The sequence below is a fragment of the Dioscorea cayenensis genome, chromosome 25 (assembly GCF_009730915.1).
Source record: "Dioscorea cayenensis subsp. rotundata cultivar TDr96_F1 chromosome 25, TDr96_F1_v2_PseudoChromosome.rev07_lg8_w22 25.fasta, whole genome shotgun sequence".
NCBI classification, from domain to species: domain Eukaryota; kingdom Viridiplantae; phylum Streptophyta; class Magnoliopsida; order Dioscoreales; family Dioscoreaceae; genus Dioscorea; species Dioscorea cayenensis.
This window is the reverse complement of record NC_052495.1, coordinates 313,115-326,470: the sequence shown is the minus strand read 5'-3', so window position 1 is coordinate 326,470 and position 13,356 is coordinate 313,115. Positions and strand designations below refer to the sequence as shown.

At 34.9% G+C, this 13,356-nt stretch overlaps 3 protein-coding genes across 3 annotated transcripts; all 3 read right to left on the bottom strand.

Moving 5' to 3' along the window:
• Positions 1-376: 376 nt before the first annotated feature.
• Positions 377-4,436, bottom strand: LOC120252992 (auxin response factor 17). The gene is made up of 4 exons (XM_039261220.1): positions 3,309-4,436; positions 1,287-1,863; positions 1,133-1,199; positions 377-640 (listed from the first exon to the last, which is right to left on the bottom strand). Exons 1-3 carry the CDS (start codon positions 4,320-4,322, stop codon positions 1,177-1,179), a joined length of 1,614 nt encoding a protein of 537 aa, XP_039117154.1. The 5' UTR covers positions 4,323-4,436; the 3' UTR covers positions 377-640; positions 1,133-1,176.
• A 5,214-nt stretch (positions 4,437-9,650) lies between these two features.
• On the bottom strand, positions 9,651-10,254 carry LOC120252991 (acetyltransferase At1g77540-like). The gene is made up of 2 exons (XM_039261219.1): positions 9,933-10,254; positions 9,651-9,861 (listed from the first exon to the last, which is right to left on the bottom strand). Exons 1-2 carry the CDS (start codon positions 10,203-10,205, stop codon positions 9,790-9,792), a joined length of 345 nt encoding a protein of 114 aa, XP_039117153.1. The 5' UTR covers positions 10,206-10,254; the 3' UTR covers positions 9,651-9,789.
• A 751-nt stretch (positions 10,255-11,005) lies between these two features.
• Positions 11,006-13,278, bottom strand: LOC120252973 (V-type proton ATPase subunit c1). Its single transcript, XM_039261192.1, has 3 exons — positions 13,093-13,278; positions 12,730-13,015; positions 11,006-11,459 (listed from the first exon to the last, which is right to left on the bottom strand). Exons 1-3 carry the CDS (start codon positions 13,166-13,168, stop codon positions 11,327-11,329), a joined length of 495 nt encoding a protein of 164 aa, XP_039117126.1. The 5' UTR covers positions 13,169-13,278; the 3' UTR covers positions 11,006-11,326.
• Positions 13,279-13,356: the final 78 nt, after the last annotated feature.

Sequence of the window (13,356 nt, the reverse complement as noted above, 5' to 3'; positions counted from 1 at the left end):
AATTTCCAATTCCAGCAGAAATAAAGTCTAATCACATGATACCAAAAACAACTACAAACATATTGGCTGATCATACAACATGTTGAAAATATGATAAGAACTAATTGAATATTAACTTGGTACTCAAATATGATTGTTCAAGGACTAACAAACAAAACACCTAATTAAGTTTTTGGAGCTAATGATTAGGCTTAAGCTATAAAGCATTGAACTAAGATTATTTAAATTTTAATCCTGAACTAGATTTAACAAATAACAATTATTATTAAACAACCATAATGCTAAACCTTAATACTACAAAATTTGGAGCATAATCAGGCTTATGAAGAGTGTCATTCAAAAGTAGAGCTTTTAAAGAGGTAACAAAGACAACAACTAAGATTAATAAAAACATTAGATACTGAAGCAAACCAAGTCACAAAGACAGATTCTAGTTCAAACAAACATGTTAAGCATCTAAGCTCACAGGGTAACAAACACAAACGCGCGACTAAACGATGATAGTTCACCTAGAAGATTACTAGAAGAAGAGTCAGAGAAGAGCTTGGCTAAAAAGGAGTTAATCCAAGGTCAATACAAACAGCAAAGAGCAAGCCATGCTCCTGTACAAAACCTTCATACTCCACCATCAACCAAGTACCTGTAATATTACCAAATAAAACATCTTGCATGGATTAGTTCAGTGTCATGAATTTTTACTCTAAGTACAAATAAAATGAATAACCAGTAATGGTTAAAATTCTGATTTACTTCAGAAAACAAATTACAAGCATGCAAGGATATAGCTTGCCACACTATCTGCGCAATATTGTATAAAGCTTGTCCCAAGTTCATTTCAATAAATCAAGGCTTACAATTTCTAAACTACTTCATAAACTCATCTTTCTATGCAGTGTCATCATAATTCTCTCTTCCATATTTACTCATATACCTATTTCGTTTCATGGTTTCCATTAGGTTCTAAAACAAGATCAAAAACATTCTTAAAGCTTTAACACTGAATATTCAATAATTGAACGAAAGTAATCTCTCTAAAACCTAAAACTACTTAAAAAATTCATTAGTTGTTAAAAAGCTCAATAGTGCTCAAGCATAGAAATAAATAGCCCAAGGAAAAGTATTTCTTCCATACCTGTACATACTGGAAACACACATCCTTGTTTGCAGTCTCATCTTTCAAGCAGAAAGCACACCCATGCCTGTTATGCATTTGAGACGAAAGGTAAGTTTATGAACTAAATGCGTGTGCTGATTCAAGATAGAAAAATCAATTCATCGAGCTGCACCTTGAGCTTCTTTGTACTTTGCATAATCCATATCAAGCGGTTGTTCTGATGTAATTGTGTGACCAAACAACAGAATTGTAGTTTTCTTGCTTGGATTGCAAGATGGTTTGCCAAAAACATCCCTTCCATTGGATAAGATGCTTCCTTGGCTTTGTGGGGATGAGCTCTCTGATTGTGCACTCCCAAGGTGCAGTTCTGTGGAGGCATCAACTGACTTTGGTGGTACGGTAATGCCACAGAGGTTGCTGGTATACATGTCAGAGGAATTGTTCGGTAAGTAAGTAGGTAAACTGAATACCCTAGTGGGATCATGCCTGGCTCCCTGCATGCCAGCAGGAAATGTGTTCTGAGTCATATGCAATGGGGTGAAGTTCCCCACCATTGCACTGTTGAGTCCTGACATTGCAAACATAACTTTGTTTTCGCTTTCACTGAATAACCCAGTAGTCTGAGAAACTCTAGGCTTCTTCATAGCTGAATATGAGGTATGTGACTGACGGCTGTCTGACACTAGCTCCACCTGCCATGGGCTAACATGTTTTACATGTTGCAGAACCTCTGGTTCATCCCAAGTGATCTGAGTGATATGAACAACAGTAAGTACCAAGTACAAACAGGCAACATACATCTGGACAGAAAACATAGGGTGGGGGTCAACCATAAATTTGCAGATTAACAGCCACAATTTTTGCAGATGAGCTAATGGTTTCTTCATCATGGCTTGCTCTAACAAGGCGTAAATTCGTATCATTGACCAAATAAAAGATGTACTTTGGTTCCATTAGTCATATGCATATCATGCTACAAGCCATTACAAGTTGCAGCAAACCAAATACAACTCAATAGATTCAAATATGCAAAAATGTTCAGAAGGGCACACTATCGTTTATTCTTTGTTCATCTAGTTCTTAGAAATCTGCTAAGTGCAATTCTCCTGTAGAGTGTAAACCAATGGGAAATGCAGACATGAAAATAGACAGACCACTTTAAAACACTAATCAGATGTTAAGTACATATCAAATAAGATGATTAACTTCTTCCAATTGGATTACCATAACACACTTAAGCATCACAATACAAGCAAGAGATGTATCTGCATTTCCAATTTGCAATTCCATTTGACATGAATAATCAGCATAAAATTTTCTTATTTCAATGAAATATTCCATTTCTTACCTGCATAAAGGGGCTAGATTTTTGTAAATCCATTTCAGAAGGTTACCACAACAGTACTTGATCACATTTCAACATAAACATTGCACTGACTACTATTTCAAAATGATGTAATGCAGAACATGCATAATTTAATGGTTCAACAGCAGCTGATCGCTCAGACATGGTTGTCCTCTAACAAGAGATGCTCTTGCGGTGACCACCTGATATGAATGTTCTCCATAGGATGTTGCTATCATTAGCTCCACACAGTGCAATATTATAAAATAAAATAAAATTCAAGTAACAACACCCGCAAAGTACAAGGTCCTTCAATAATTAAAGCATAAACAAACGGACCCATGGCGATTTTTATCGGAGCTCCTTGGAGTAAATGAAAAATGAAAATAGACACTGCCCTCTGATTGTGACATCTTGATTAAGGTTAGCAAGTACTCCAAAGAGCCGGATGAAGTTATTGGTCTCATTGATCAGTATTTTTTCCACTACCTATCACTGTTTAGCAGGTGAAACAAAACAAGAAGAAGGTCCAAGACGCACCTCCAACTTCCACCCCTAAAAGCACTGTATAGAAAAATACTCAACGCCCGCACCAACATCAGTCAAGAAGCATAAGACTTCAAAACACACACACACACACACACACATGAAAACAACCTAATCAAATACTAAATACAAACAATCACAAAATAAATCAAACCCAAGCTATTCAGAATGTCGGACAGGCTATGAGAAACAGTAATAACAACAGAGAAAGAACAAGCAAGAGCAGCACAGCACATATTCCCAAAAAAAAAAAATAGAAGAAAAAAGAAGAAAAACAGCAAAAGGAAAGATTAAACCATGTACCTGAAGCATCCGCCATGGTGATCCCGACCGGGGCCACTGATCTTGCAGGGCAGCGCCGCTCACAGTCCCTTGGTACCACGTCATACGCGATAAATTCTCAGTGTCCACGGCCATTTTGATCTGCATCCCCGCGGTCCATTGTACCCCCATCGCCGCCCGCACCTTCTCCATCGCCACCACAAATTCCGGCGATCCAGCCATGGGGTAATACGCCACCTCAAAGGGCAACCCCATCTCAGCTCTCTTCACAGCTTCCACCACAGACTCCGGAGGCACTCTCCCCTTACTGCACCTCCAAATCGCCTCTCGTTTCACAGCATTCTCTCCACTTTGCAAGCTGTAACCAATTGGGGGGCAGATGTTCCTCCCCGTATTACGCCGAATACCAACAAAGAGCTCGCCGGCAGCGTCACAGACGAAAACAACCGAATCACCAGCGACGAGCTTCTTAACATTGACGAATTTGCTCCAGCCGGTGGTGAGCAAGTGACGGCGAGGGGTACCACGATAGATATGCCGGAACTCCCAGGCGACGCCATGGACATCGCGCACGTTGAGGGCCTGCACCGGTGGATCGGCATCGAAATCAAGGGGCGGGAAGATAGAGTCAGCACAGTACCTCGGAACCGAGAATCCACCACCGTTGTTCGCATCGCTGGGCGTCAGGATCTTCGGGAACGACCTCACTCTACCACCATCCTCCAAATCATCCAGTGAGGACTCAGCCGAGCATCCGGGGGATCCGGACAAGGATACACGCGGGTCGAGTGAGATCCGAGCATAGACCTCGTCGGTGTCGGCGTCGGCAAGGTAACCGACAGCGGTGACACGGGCGAGGATGTAGGGTTTCCCGAACGCGACGGAGGAGAAGTCCGGCGGTGAAGAAGCCTGCTCGCAGTGGCCCTGAGGGAAATAGTAGACGAGGGATCCGACGGTGGGGATCTGGACGGAGACACCGGCACACGCTGCCCAGACGCTACGATCTAGCGATCGGCGCTCCCGCGGCGGCGCCATTAGGGTTAGGGTTCCGGCGAGAGAACAAAGAAGCAGCAAAAAAAGGGGAGGTTTTTCAGGGTGTTATCGCGGGAGGTGGTCGGACCATTTATAGTGAGAGAGTGAGACAGTGCCGTCCCTGAGAGCGGACACGGAACACCTGTAAAATTACAGTAATGCCCCTTCCCATGTTGTTATGTTTTTCCGGAATGGTTGGTTAATTTCATTCTTAAATTTTTTTTTTTTTTTTTTAAAAATTTTTCTCATATCTTTTATCTTGTTGGGAAGATGAGGAACAATTTAGTTTTGGAATTAATAAGATTTTGTAAATTTAATTAATTAATTGATTAGTTTGTTTGTTTGTTTGTTGAGCCACTTGCACGTTTGAACAATGACAGCGAGTCAAGCGGGTTTTGATCAGACTTTGCACGAAAGTTAAAGCAATTGAACGGTGATGGTCTCGGCACGTGTCCTCATGTCCTTCTCGGGATACGGGTTTATTTGTCCTAAGAATTTAAATTGAGGGTGTTTTCGTCATTACGTCTTCAACCTCGGTTTAGACGGAGAAGAGGACCGTTTCCCTCCGTTTCCGTTTCCGTTTCCGTTTCCGTTTCCGTTTCCGTTTCCCCGTTTCCCATTTATATAACATTTTTAAGGACAATTCACTTTATTTTTCTGAAGTTTTTATAAATTTATTTATATATTTTTAAGAATTAAAATATATATAAAAAAAAGTTGGGATTCGCTAACCAACTCCAATTGTAACTTTGTTATTTTTTTTTATTTTAATTTTTAATTTTTTTTTTTAAAAAAGTTGATTTTGATATGTGGTAGGTGGTAAATATTAATCTCTAGTGATTTTACAAGTCGGTGTACGAATTTGTATTGATTCAAATCCATATGATTTTATTTTTGAAACTAACTAAAAATATATCTTAATTATAATCAGGCAACAAACTCTGAATGTAACTACTTGTTTATATCCGTTCTGAATGGAAATTAAATTCCAACTAATTTTATTTTATTTTTTTATTTTTAATATGTTATTAATTATTTAAAAAAATAAAAAAAAAAATGAATAAATGAGAAAGGGACAAAAGAAGGGAAAATGTCAATAGAGGACTACGAACTTTATAGTAACGTGGGAACTTGAGAAGTAGGCACAGTCAAAAACCATTACCATGTATGTCTTGTCCTTTTCCCCGGATGATGGTAGCATGGCATGGCATGTTCATTTCTTAAATTTTATTTTTTTTTAATAATTTTTAAAAATATAAATAAATATTTTTTATTTAAGAAAATTTTTTTAATTAATATTATGTAAAATCTTTGACCATTTGATATGTGCCATGTGATAACAAGACATATGTTCCGATTATTATGTGTGTTAATATTTACTTGATATATTTTTATGCCGAACTAAAATGACTATTCGATCCGATAAAATCGGTGTTGACAAAAAGTTTTCGTGATTTGGTGGCTGATAGACCGGTTTAAATATATTGACTTCAAATTTGTTTTTATACTGACCAGAGATTTAAGGGGTTTGTAGATAGATTTAAGCACTTCAAAGATTTTATTAAGTTATTATGTGTTTTCATGTGTAACATGACGAATATATAATTATAAAATTATTTAATAAATATATTTATAAATATATGATTTATTTATGACCTTAGTTGGTAAAGCATTTCACTCCCATGCCAGAAGTTGACTCTCTCTTAATCTCTTAATGTAGAATTGAGATTTTCAATAATAATAAAAACATATGTGTTTGGATAATTTGTACACATTGTCAATAATAATAATAATAATAATAATAATAAATTTATATATGTTTTATAAAAGAATAAGAGTCTAAACAAATAAATTTTGATTATTATAAAAAAACTTCTGAAAGTATTTGACCAGAAACATTAATATATATATATAAAACGGAAACTTGACTCAAAGCATGTCCATTTTCATATTAACCGTTTTGAGTATTGTGTAGCAAAGACAGTACAAAATTCAGTAAATGAAGGGATAATTAGTTAGCTTTGTTTTAACCGAAAAAAATTACTAAATAATTGATTAAACGAATTTTGGCTTTAAATAATTGTGTGAAAACTGAAATAACCAAATCTGTTTTTAGACATCTAAAGTAAATATTTTTAAGCAAAATTTATATTAAGATGTTAGCACCCGGACTATCTATATATATATATATATTTATATATATATCTCGCTTACAGTTAACTGCTTGAGATTACAATATCCTTATTTTGTGCACTCTTTGATTTTGTCTGTTTTTTTTAAAATATATTTTTAAATCATTTTTTTAAATATTACATTGATAAATATCAGTATAATTTTGATTAATTGAAATTTTGTAAATCATTAACTGACTTGGTTCTGACCTAACTTAACACTGTCTATGGGATGATATTTTTTTCCGATAAAATCTATAAGCAATAAAAGCGAAGGACAAATGGTATAGAGATACACCAGTTATAGTAGATAGACATGATGATAATTTTTTCTTTATGTTTTTTTGAATAATAATAATAATAATGGTTTAACTAATATTAAAATTTTGACAAGTAATTTGGTAATCTGTTTCCTATTTACAGTTTATTTATAACCCCATCCAAAGTAGTTTTTTCTAAATATATGGCAACAACTTTTTATCTTTTTTTTTTAAAAAAAATAGTAATATCTTAAAGTTTTTTCTGTAAAATTCTTTTAAACATAAAAATGATTTACAGATGATAATTTTAATTTAATTTTATTATTATATATATTTTTAAGAAAAACTCTACAGTGAAAATCTAACAGAAATTTTAGTATATATGGGTTGTGAAAAAACCAAGAAGTTTATTTATTTGGATACTTTTGGAAAATAAAAGCATAACATTTTTTTTTTAAACAATGTTTATTCAAGAAATTCAGAAGACTAAAATTGAATAATATGCAATATATTTTCATACATGTTGATAAAAAAAAAAATTGTTTATATATTAATCCAAAATAGCAAAAATGATGCAATGAGAGTATAATCAAATTTTCTTCAATTCAACAACACCCATAAGATAATTTGGCTACAAAATCACACCACAAAATAGAAATTCAGAAGATTGAAATTGAATAATATGCAAAAATATTTTCATACAACATGTTGAAAATACCATCATGCCAATTCAAGCTTTTTCAATAAAAAAATTAAAGTCTTTTAATTTATTACACATCAAACATCATACCATCTCCCCTGCAAATATCTTAATTCAAACTTCTCAAAATAGTATTAATTTTGCTCCATATCATACCATCACCAATGCATCAAGCAACAGCACTAACAAAATTATGGAATCATCCTAATGAACATTTCCCAGTAATGATTAAGCAAATTGCAATTTTCACATAAAGCATTTTATTATCACATAATAGAATGCGAATTCTTATCAACACTGACATTTATGCATGAAAAGAGTTGCAAGAAGTAGAGATTCCAAGGAAGTTCATATACAGGATTTACGACATTCATCATAAACAATTACCATTAATGATCAAATTAACAGCAATTCATACAGAAAAGCATTTTATTATATTAAAGTAGCTGAGAATAATGTGTTTGAATGCAATTCTCATCAAAACAAACATCTTATGCAAATAAAATGATGCACAGAGAAGTAGGGTATCCATGGAAGCTCATATACAGAATTTCGAGCAATCATCATAAGCAATTTCAATGGATGATCAAACAAACAGCAAATTAATTATTCTACAGTTGCTGAAAATCAAGTGTCTGATTTCAATTTTCATCAACACCAAGATCTTATGCATGTGAAGAGTTGTACAGAGAAGTAGAGACTCCAAGGAAGTTTATACACAGGATTTTCGGAATTGATCATAAAAGATTTCCATCAATGATCAAACAAACAGCAATTTTCTCAGAAAGCATGTTATTGTCCCACAGTATCTAAAAATCGAGTGTCTGAATGCAATTCTCATGAAAAGAAACATCTTATGCATGCAAAGGGTGGCACATGGAGAGAAGCAGAGATTCCAAGGAAGTTCATATACTGGATTTCATGTATTCATCCTAAAAAATTTCCATCAATGATCTAATAAACATTAATTTTCATAGAAAGCATATCATTATCCTACACTAGCTAAAAATCATGTGTATGAATGCAATTCTCATCAAGCATGTAAAGAGATGCACATGAACAGAAGCAGAGATTCCAAGGATGTTCATATACAGGATTTCAGGTATTCATCATTAAAAATTTCCATCAATGATCAGATAAACATCAATTTTCATTGAAAGCATGTTATCATCCTACACTGGCTAAAAATCATGTGTATGAATGCAATTCTCATCAAGCATGCAAAGAGATGCACATGAAGAGAAGCAGAGATTCCAAGGAAGTTCATATACAGGATTTCAGGTATTCATCATCAAAAATTTCCATCAATGATAAGATAAACACCAATTTTCATAAAAAGCATGTTATTATCCTGAATTAGATAAAAATCATGTGTATGAATGCAATTCTCATCAAGCATGCAAAGAGATGCACATGAACAGAAGCAGAGATTCCAAGGAATCTTCATATACAGGTTTCAGGTATTCATTATAAAAAATTTCCATCAATGATCAAATAAACATCAATTTTCAGAGAAAGCATGTTATTATCCTACAGTCAGTGGCCGAAAACTTGTGTGCATGAATGCAATTCTCATCAAGCATGCAAAGAGATGCGCCTGCGGAGAAACAGAGATTCCAAGGAACTTATATACAGGATTTCAGGTATTCATCATAAAAAATTTCCATCAATGATCAGATAAACACCAATTTTCATAGAAAGCATGTTGTTATCCTACAGTAGCTAAAAATCATATGTATGAATGCAATTCTCATCAAGCATGCAAAGAGATGCACATGAAGAGAAGCAGAGATTCCAAAGAAGTTCATATACAGGATTTCAGGTATTCATCATAAAAAATTTCCATTAATGATCAAACAAACAGCAATTTCCACAGAAAGCATGTTATTATCCCACAGTAGCTCAAAATCATGTGTATCAATGCAATTCTCATCAAGTATGCCAATAGATGCACATGCAGAAAAGCAGAAATTGCAAGGAAGTTCATATACAGGATTTCAGGTATTCATCATAAAAAATTCCCATTAATGATCAAACAAACAGCAATTTTCACAGAAAGCATGTTATTATCCCACAGTAGCTCAAAATTATGTGTCTGGATGTAATTCTCATCAAAAGAAACAACTTATGCATGCAATGAGCAGCACATGCAGAGAACTAGAGATTCAAGGAAAGCTCCATCATAAACAATTACCATCAATGATAAAACAAAAAACAATTTTCACATGAAGCATTTTATTATTCTATTTTTATGATTTTGAAATGCAATTCTTATCAATACAAACCTCTAATGCATGTAAAGAGTTTTGCACAGAGAATTAGGAAATCCCAAGGGAAGTTCACATACTAGATTTCAGGCATTCATCATAAACAATCGACTTCCAAGCTGGAAAACGAGGGAGAAACGTATCCTGAAAGAGAAATCAAAGAATCAAGCCACGAAATTCAATTCAAACAATGTGATTAGGGATTTCAGATTTACCGAGATGTAAGAGCAGGTAGGGATGACGACCATGGAATGGCGCTGGGCGTGGTCAAAAGCGGCGGAGCAGAGGATGGCAGCCAAGCCCATGCCCCGTTTGCTCCTGGGGACGAAGGTGTGGACCATGTCCATCACCGTCTTCGTCGAGTTATCCACGGAGACATCTCTAAGGTGGTATTGAAGGAACGCTTGCTTGTCCTCCGTCTCGAACCTCTCTTCCTTCTCGTTCCAAAAGATCGCCGGCGGCGGCGCTCCCTCTCCGGCGTTCGCCATTACTCTGACTCTGACTCTGAGGGGTAGCCTTTTTGCATTTTGATCCTTGAAATGATCTGAGAATTTGATATATATGCACAAACCCCCCTTGAAATTTTTATAATTTTCGGAACATCCCTAGAATCAGTTCTGTGCTTCTATTTAACAAAACATTGTTTATGGAATTTTATAAAATAATTATTACTGTAAAGTAAAGTTTCCTATAGTGCTTATGACCCACAATTTTTCAAATTAACTCAGGTGACAAGCAAGTGTAGACCAAACCTAAAACCGTAGAATTAAATCAGAACTGACACTATTGAAATCAAACCGAAATTTTGAACTAGAATTTTTAAATTTCGGTTACAGCTTTTATAAGTTGAAAACCAAAATCCAAACCCAAACTGAACAGCAGGTTCCAGTTCTATTTTTATTTTTTAAATAAAAAAATATATAAATAATATAATATAATTTTATATATATTTTAATTAATCAGGAACCATATTGGAACCGAACCTAGAACTAGAACTTTATGACAATGGTTCGGTTTTGATTCTATAATTCGATTCTTATTCTATAATTTATAAAACTGAAACCGGGGATTTCGAACCGAAACTGTGGTCTGACATAGACAACAATTTTCAAGCTGCATGTGACATGAAAGAACCTTACATTTACATACTAATTCATATGCCCCACATCATCACAAAAATATTATCTAATGAGTTATAACCAAAATGAAGAAGACATAAATAAATTAATAACTTGATGAGAGGCTAGAACAGGAGTGTATACATTCAAATTAATATCATGCTTCACAGTAGCACAAAACAACTCAAGCTTCAATTCAGGGCAGGTATTATGGAATAAACATACCCAAAATGGGTTAAAAGTTAAAACAAGAGGAAGAAGCCAAAGTGAAATGAGAATGAAAGAGCCAATGCTGTAATGTGGATCATCAGCACCAAAATACATAAGCAATAAAATAACAGGAAGAGAATAGAACTCTATTGTATCTCAGACTCAACTGGCATCACAATAAAACCACAAGATAAAATAAATGAAAAGCCTTATAAGATTTTCTTCTGTTTGCAGAGTAGCTGGTGGATAAGACATGTCCATAAGTCTGGCTTCTTCTGTTCTCAATCTGCTCGGGATTGACCAGCCCGGGATGAAAGGATGATACCGACGATAAGACCATAGAGGGCAAGCGCTTCAGCGAAAATGAGAATGAGAATCATACCCACAAATAGCTTTGGTTGTTGTGCATTTGCGCTGCATGAACATGGTCAGAAAATTATCAAGTCTAGCGCCAGAATTAGGGTGACTTACATAAAAGTGATTAAGTTTGGTCACGGAATTCTTCCCTAAGTTGTGTATTAAAAGATTGCTGGAGATAATTCAGCATCCAAATAACAGTTATTCTGATAGATAAAAACATTTGGCAAGAAAGACGGTTTTTATAAGTTAGCTATTCTTTATGTCATGTATCACAGAACTATGAAACTCTTCCATTTATTTACTATACAAGTCAACAATTACTAAACTACAAACACAACACAATCAATTCTCCTGATATAGACTCATCTTCTAATAATAATTGAGTTCAAACTAATTGCTTCACATTCAACATTGACAAAAGACTCAACTACTGCTGATTAAAGCCAATGTCCAAATATTCACACCAGATAAGATTGTGATTTGATCAGATATAAATTATGCTTGATTGAACTTCTTATTCAACTCTTTTTGCTATATACTATGATATATTTATTTCTTATAAATATTATGTTGATTTCCAACTATCTTAAATTTGATTAGCAAAATTACCATCACAGTAGATAAAACCATACAAAAAACATCTCATTGTATCAATATGTAGAAACACATTATTGACAAACAGCAAATGAGAATGTGACAGAACACTTATGCACAGCAATTGAGAAAAATATATAATAATTGAAGCACAGATTTTCAATTCCGCATTTAAAGAAAAAAAAAATCAAGCATTATACATGGCATCTAAATCATGCACCAATCAATCGATCATATGTATCATTACAGTGGACAAAACTTCGTTAAATAAAATCTCATCATATCCATATGTAGAGACAAAAGCTATTTACAAACAACAAATGTGAGATACCACTTCTGCATAATAACAACAATAATAATACAAGCATGGAGTTTCAACTCTGTAGAGTAAAAATTCAAACACAACACACATTACATCTAAATCATGTGCAAGTATGAACAGAACTAATCAATCCTATCATAAATCACCACTCTAAACCAAAAAAGCAAATTGATCACCCACAAAAGTCTTCAAGTTTAGATCAATATCAATATAATTATCAACAAACACCAAATTTTCTTTAAAAAAAACATTTTGCAGCATCTACAATGCTTTATTTAGTTATATAAACAAGAACAGTATAAAAAATTATAGTTATTCACAACAAAAAGCAGATCTAAAGAAATTAAAGAAAAAAAGTTAGCACTAATAAATTCAGATATCTTCATCAAATTAGAGACAAAGAATTACCGAACTCCAGCATCGCCAACAATCCCGATCGCCATGCCAGCAGAGAGCCCTGCAAGACCACAAGCAAGCCCAGAAGAAAGGTGGGCATAGCCATCAAAAAGGTAGTAAGACTTGGCCTTGGGGTTGATCCCAGTGCTGATGATCACAGCGATAATCAACCCATAGATCCCAAGCACACCAGCCATGACCACAGGAACGATCGACTTCATCACAAGCTCCGGCCTCATCACCCCCATAGACGCCACTCCCACCCCACTCTTCGCCGTCCCATACGCCGCTCCCATGCCTACAAAACCATAAAAGAATCAAACCCAAAACCGAGAAAACCAAAATGGCGAAACAGATCGGAATCGGATGAGGTACAGGAGAAGACAAGGGCAGCGGCCGCGCCAAGGAAGCCAAAGAAGGGAGCGGTCTCATCGCCACTGAACGTCGACATGGTTGCAGAGATCGGGGAAGCCTGGATCTTCGAAACCCTAGTTTCCAAAATTTTGAGGAAATTTATCAGGTTTTTTCGCGGATTTGGTTTGATCTTTCAGAGAAGCATATGAAAATCATGAGATGGAGTGGATGAATACCACATAAATACCCCTTAACTTTTATAAAATTACACAAAAAACCAACAAC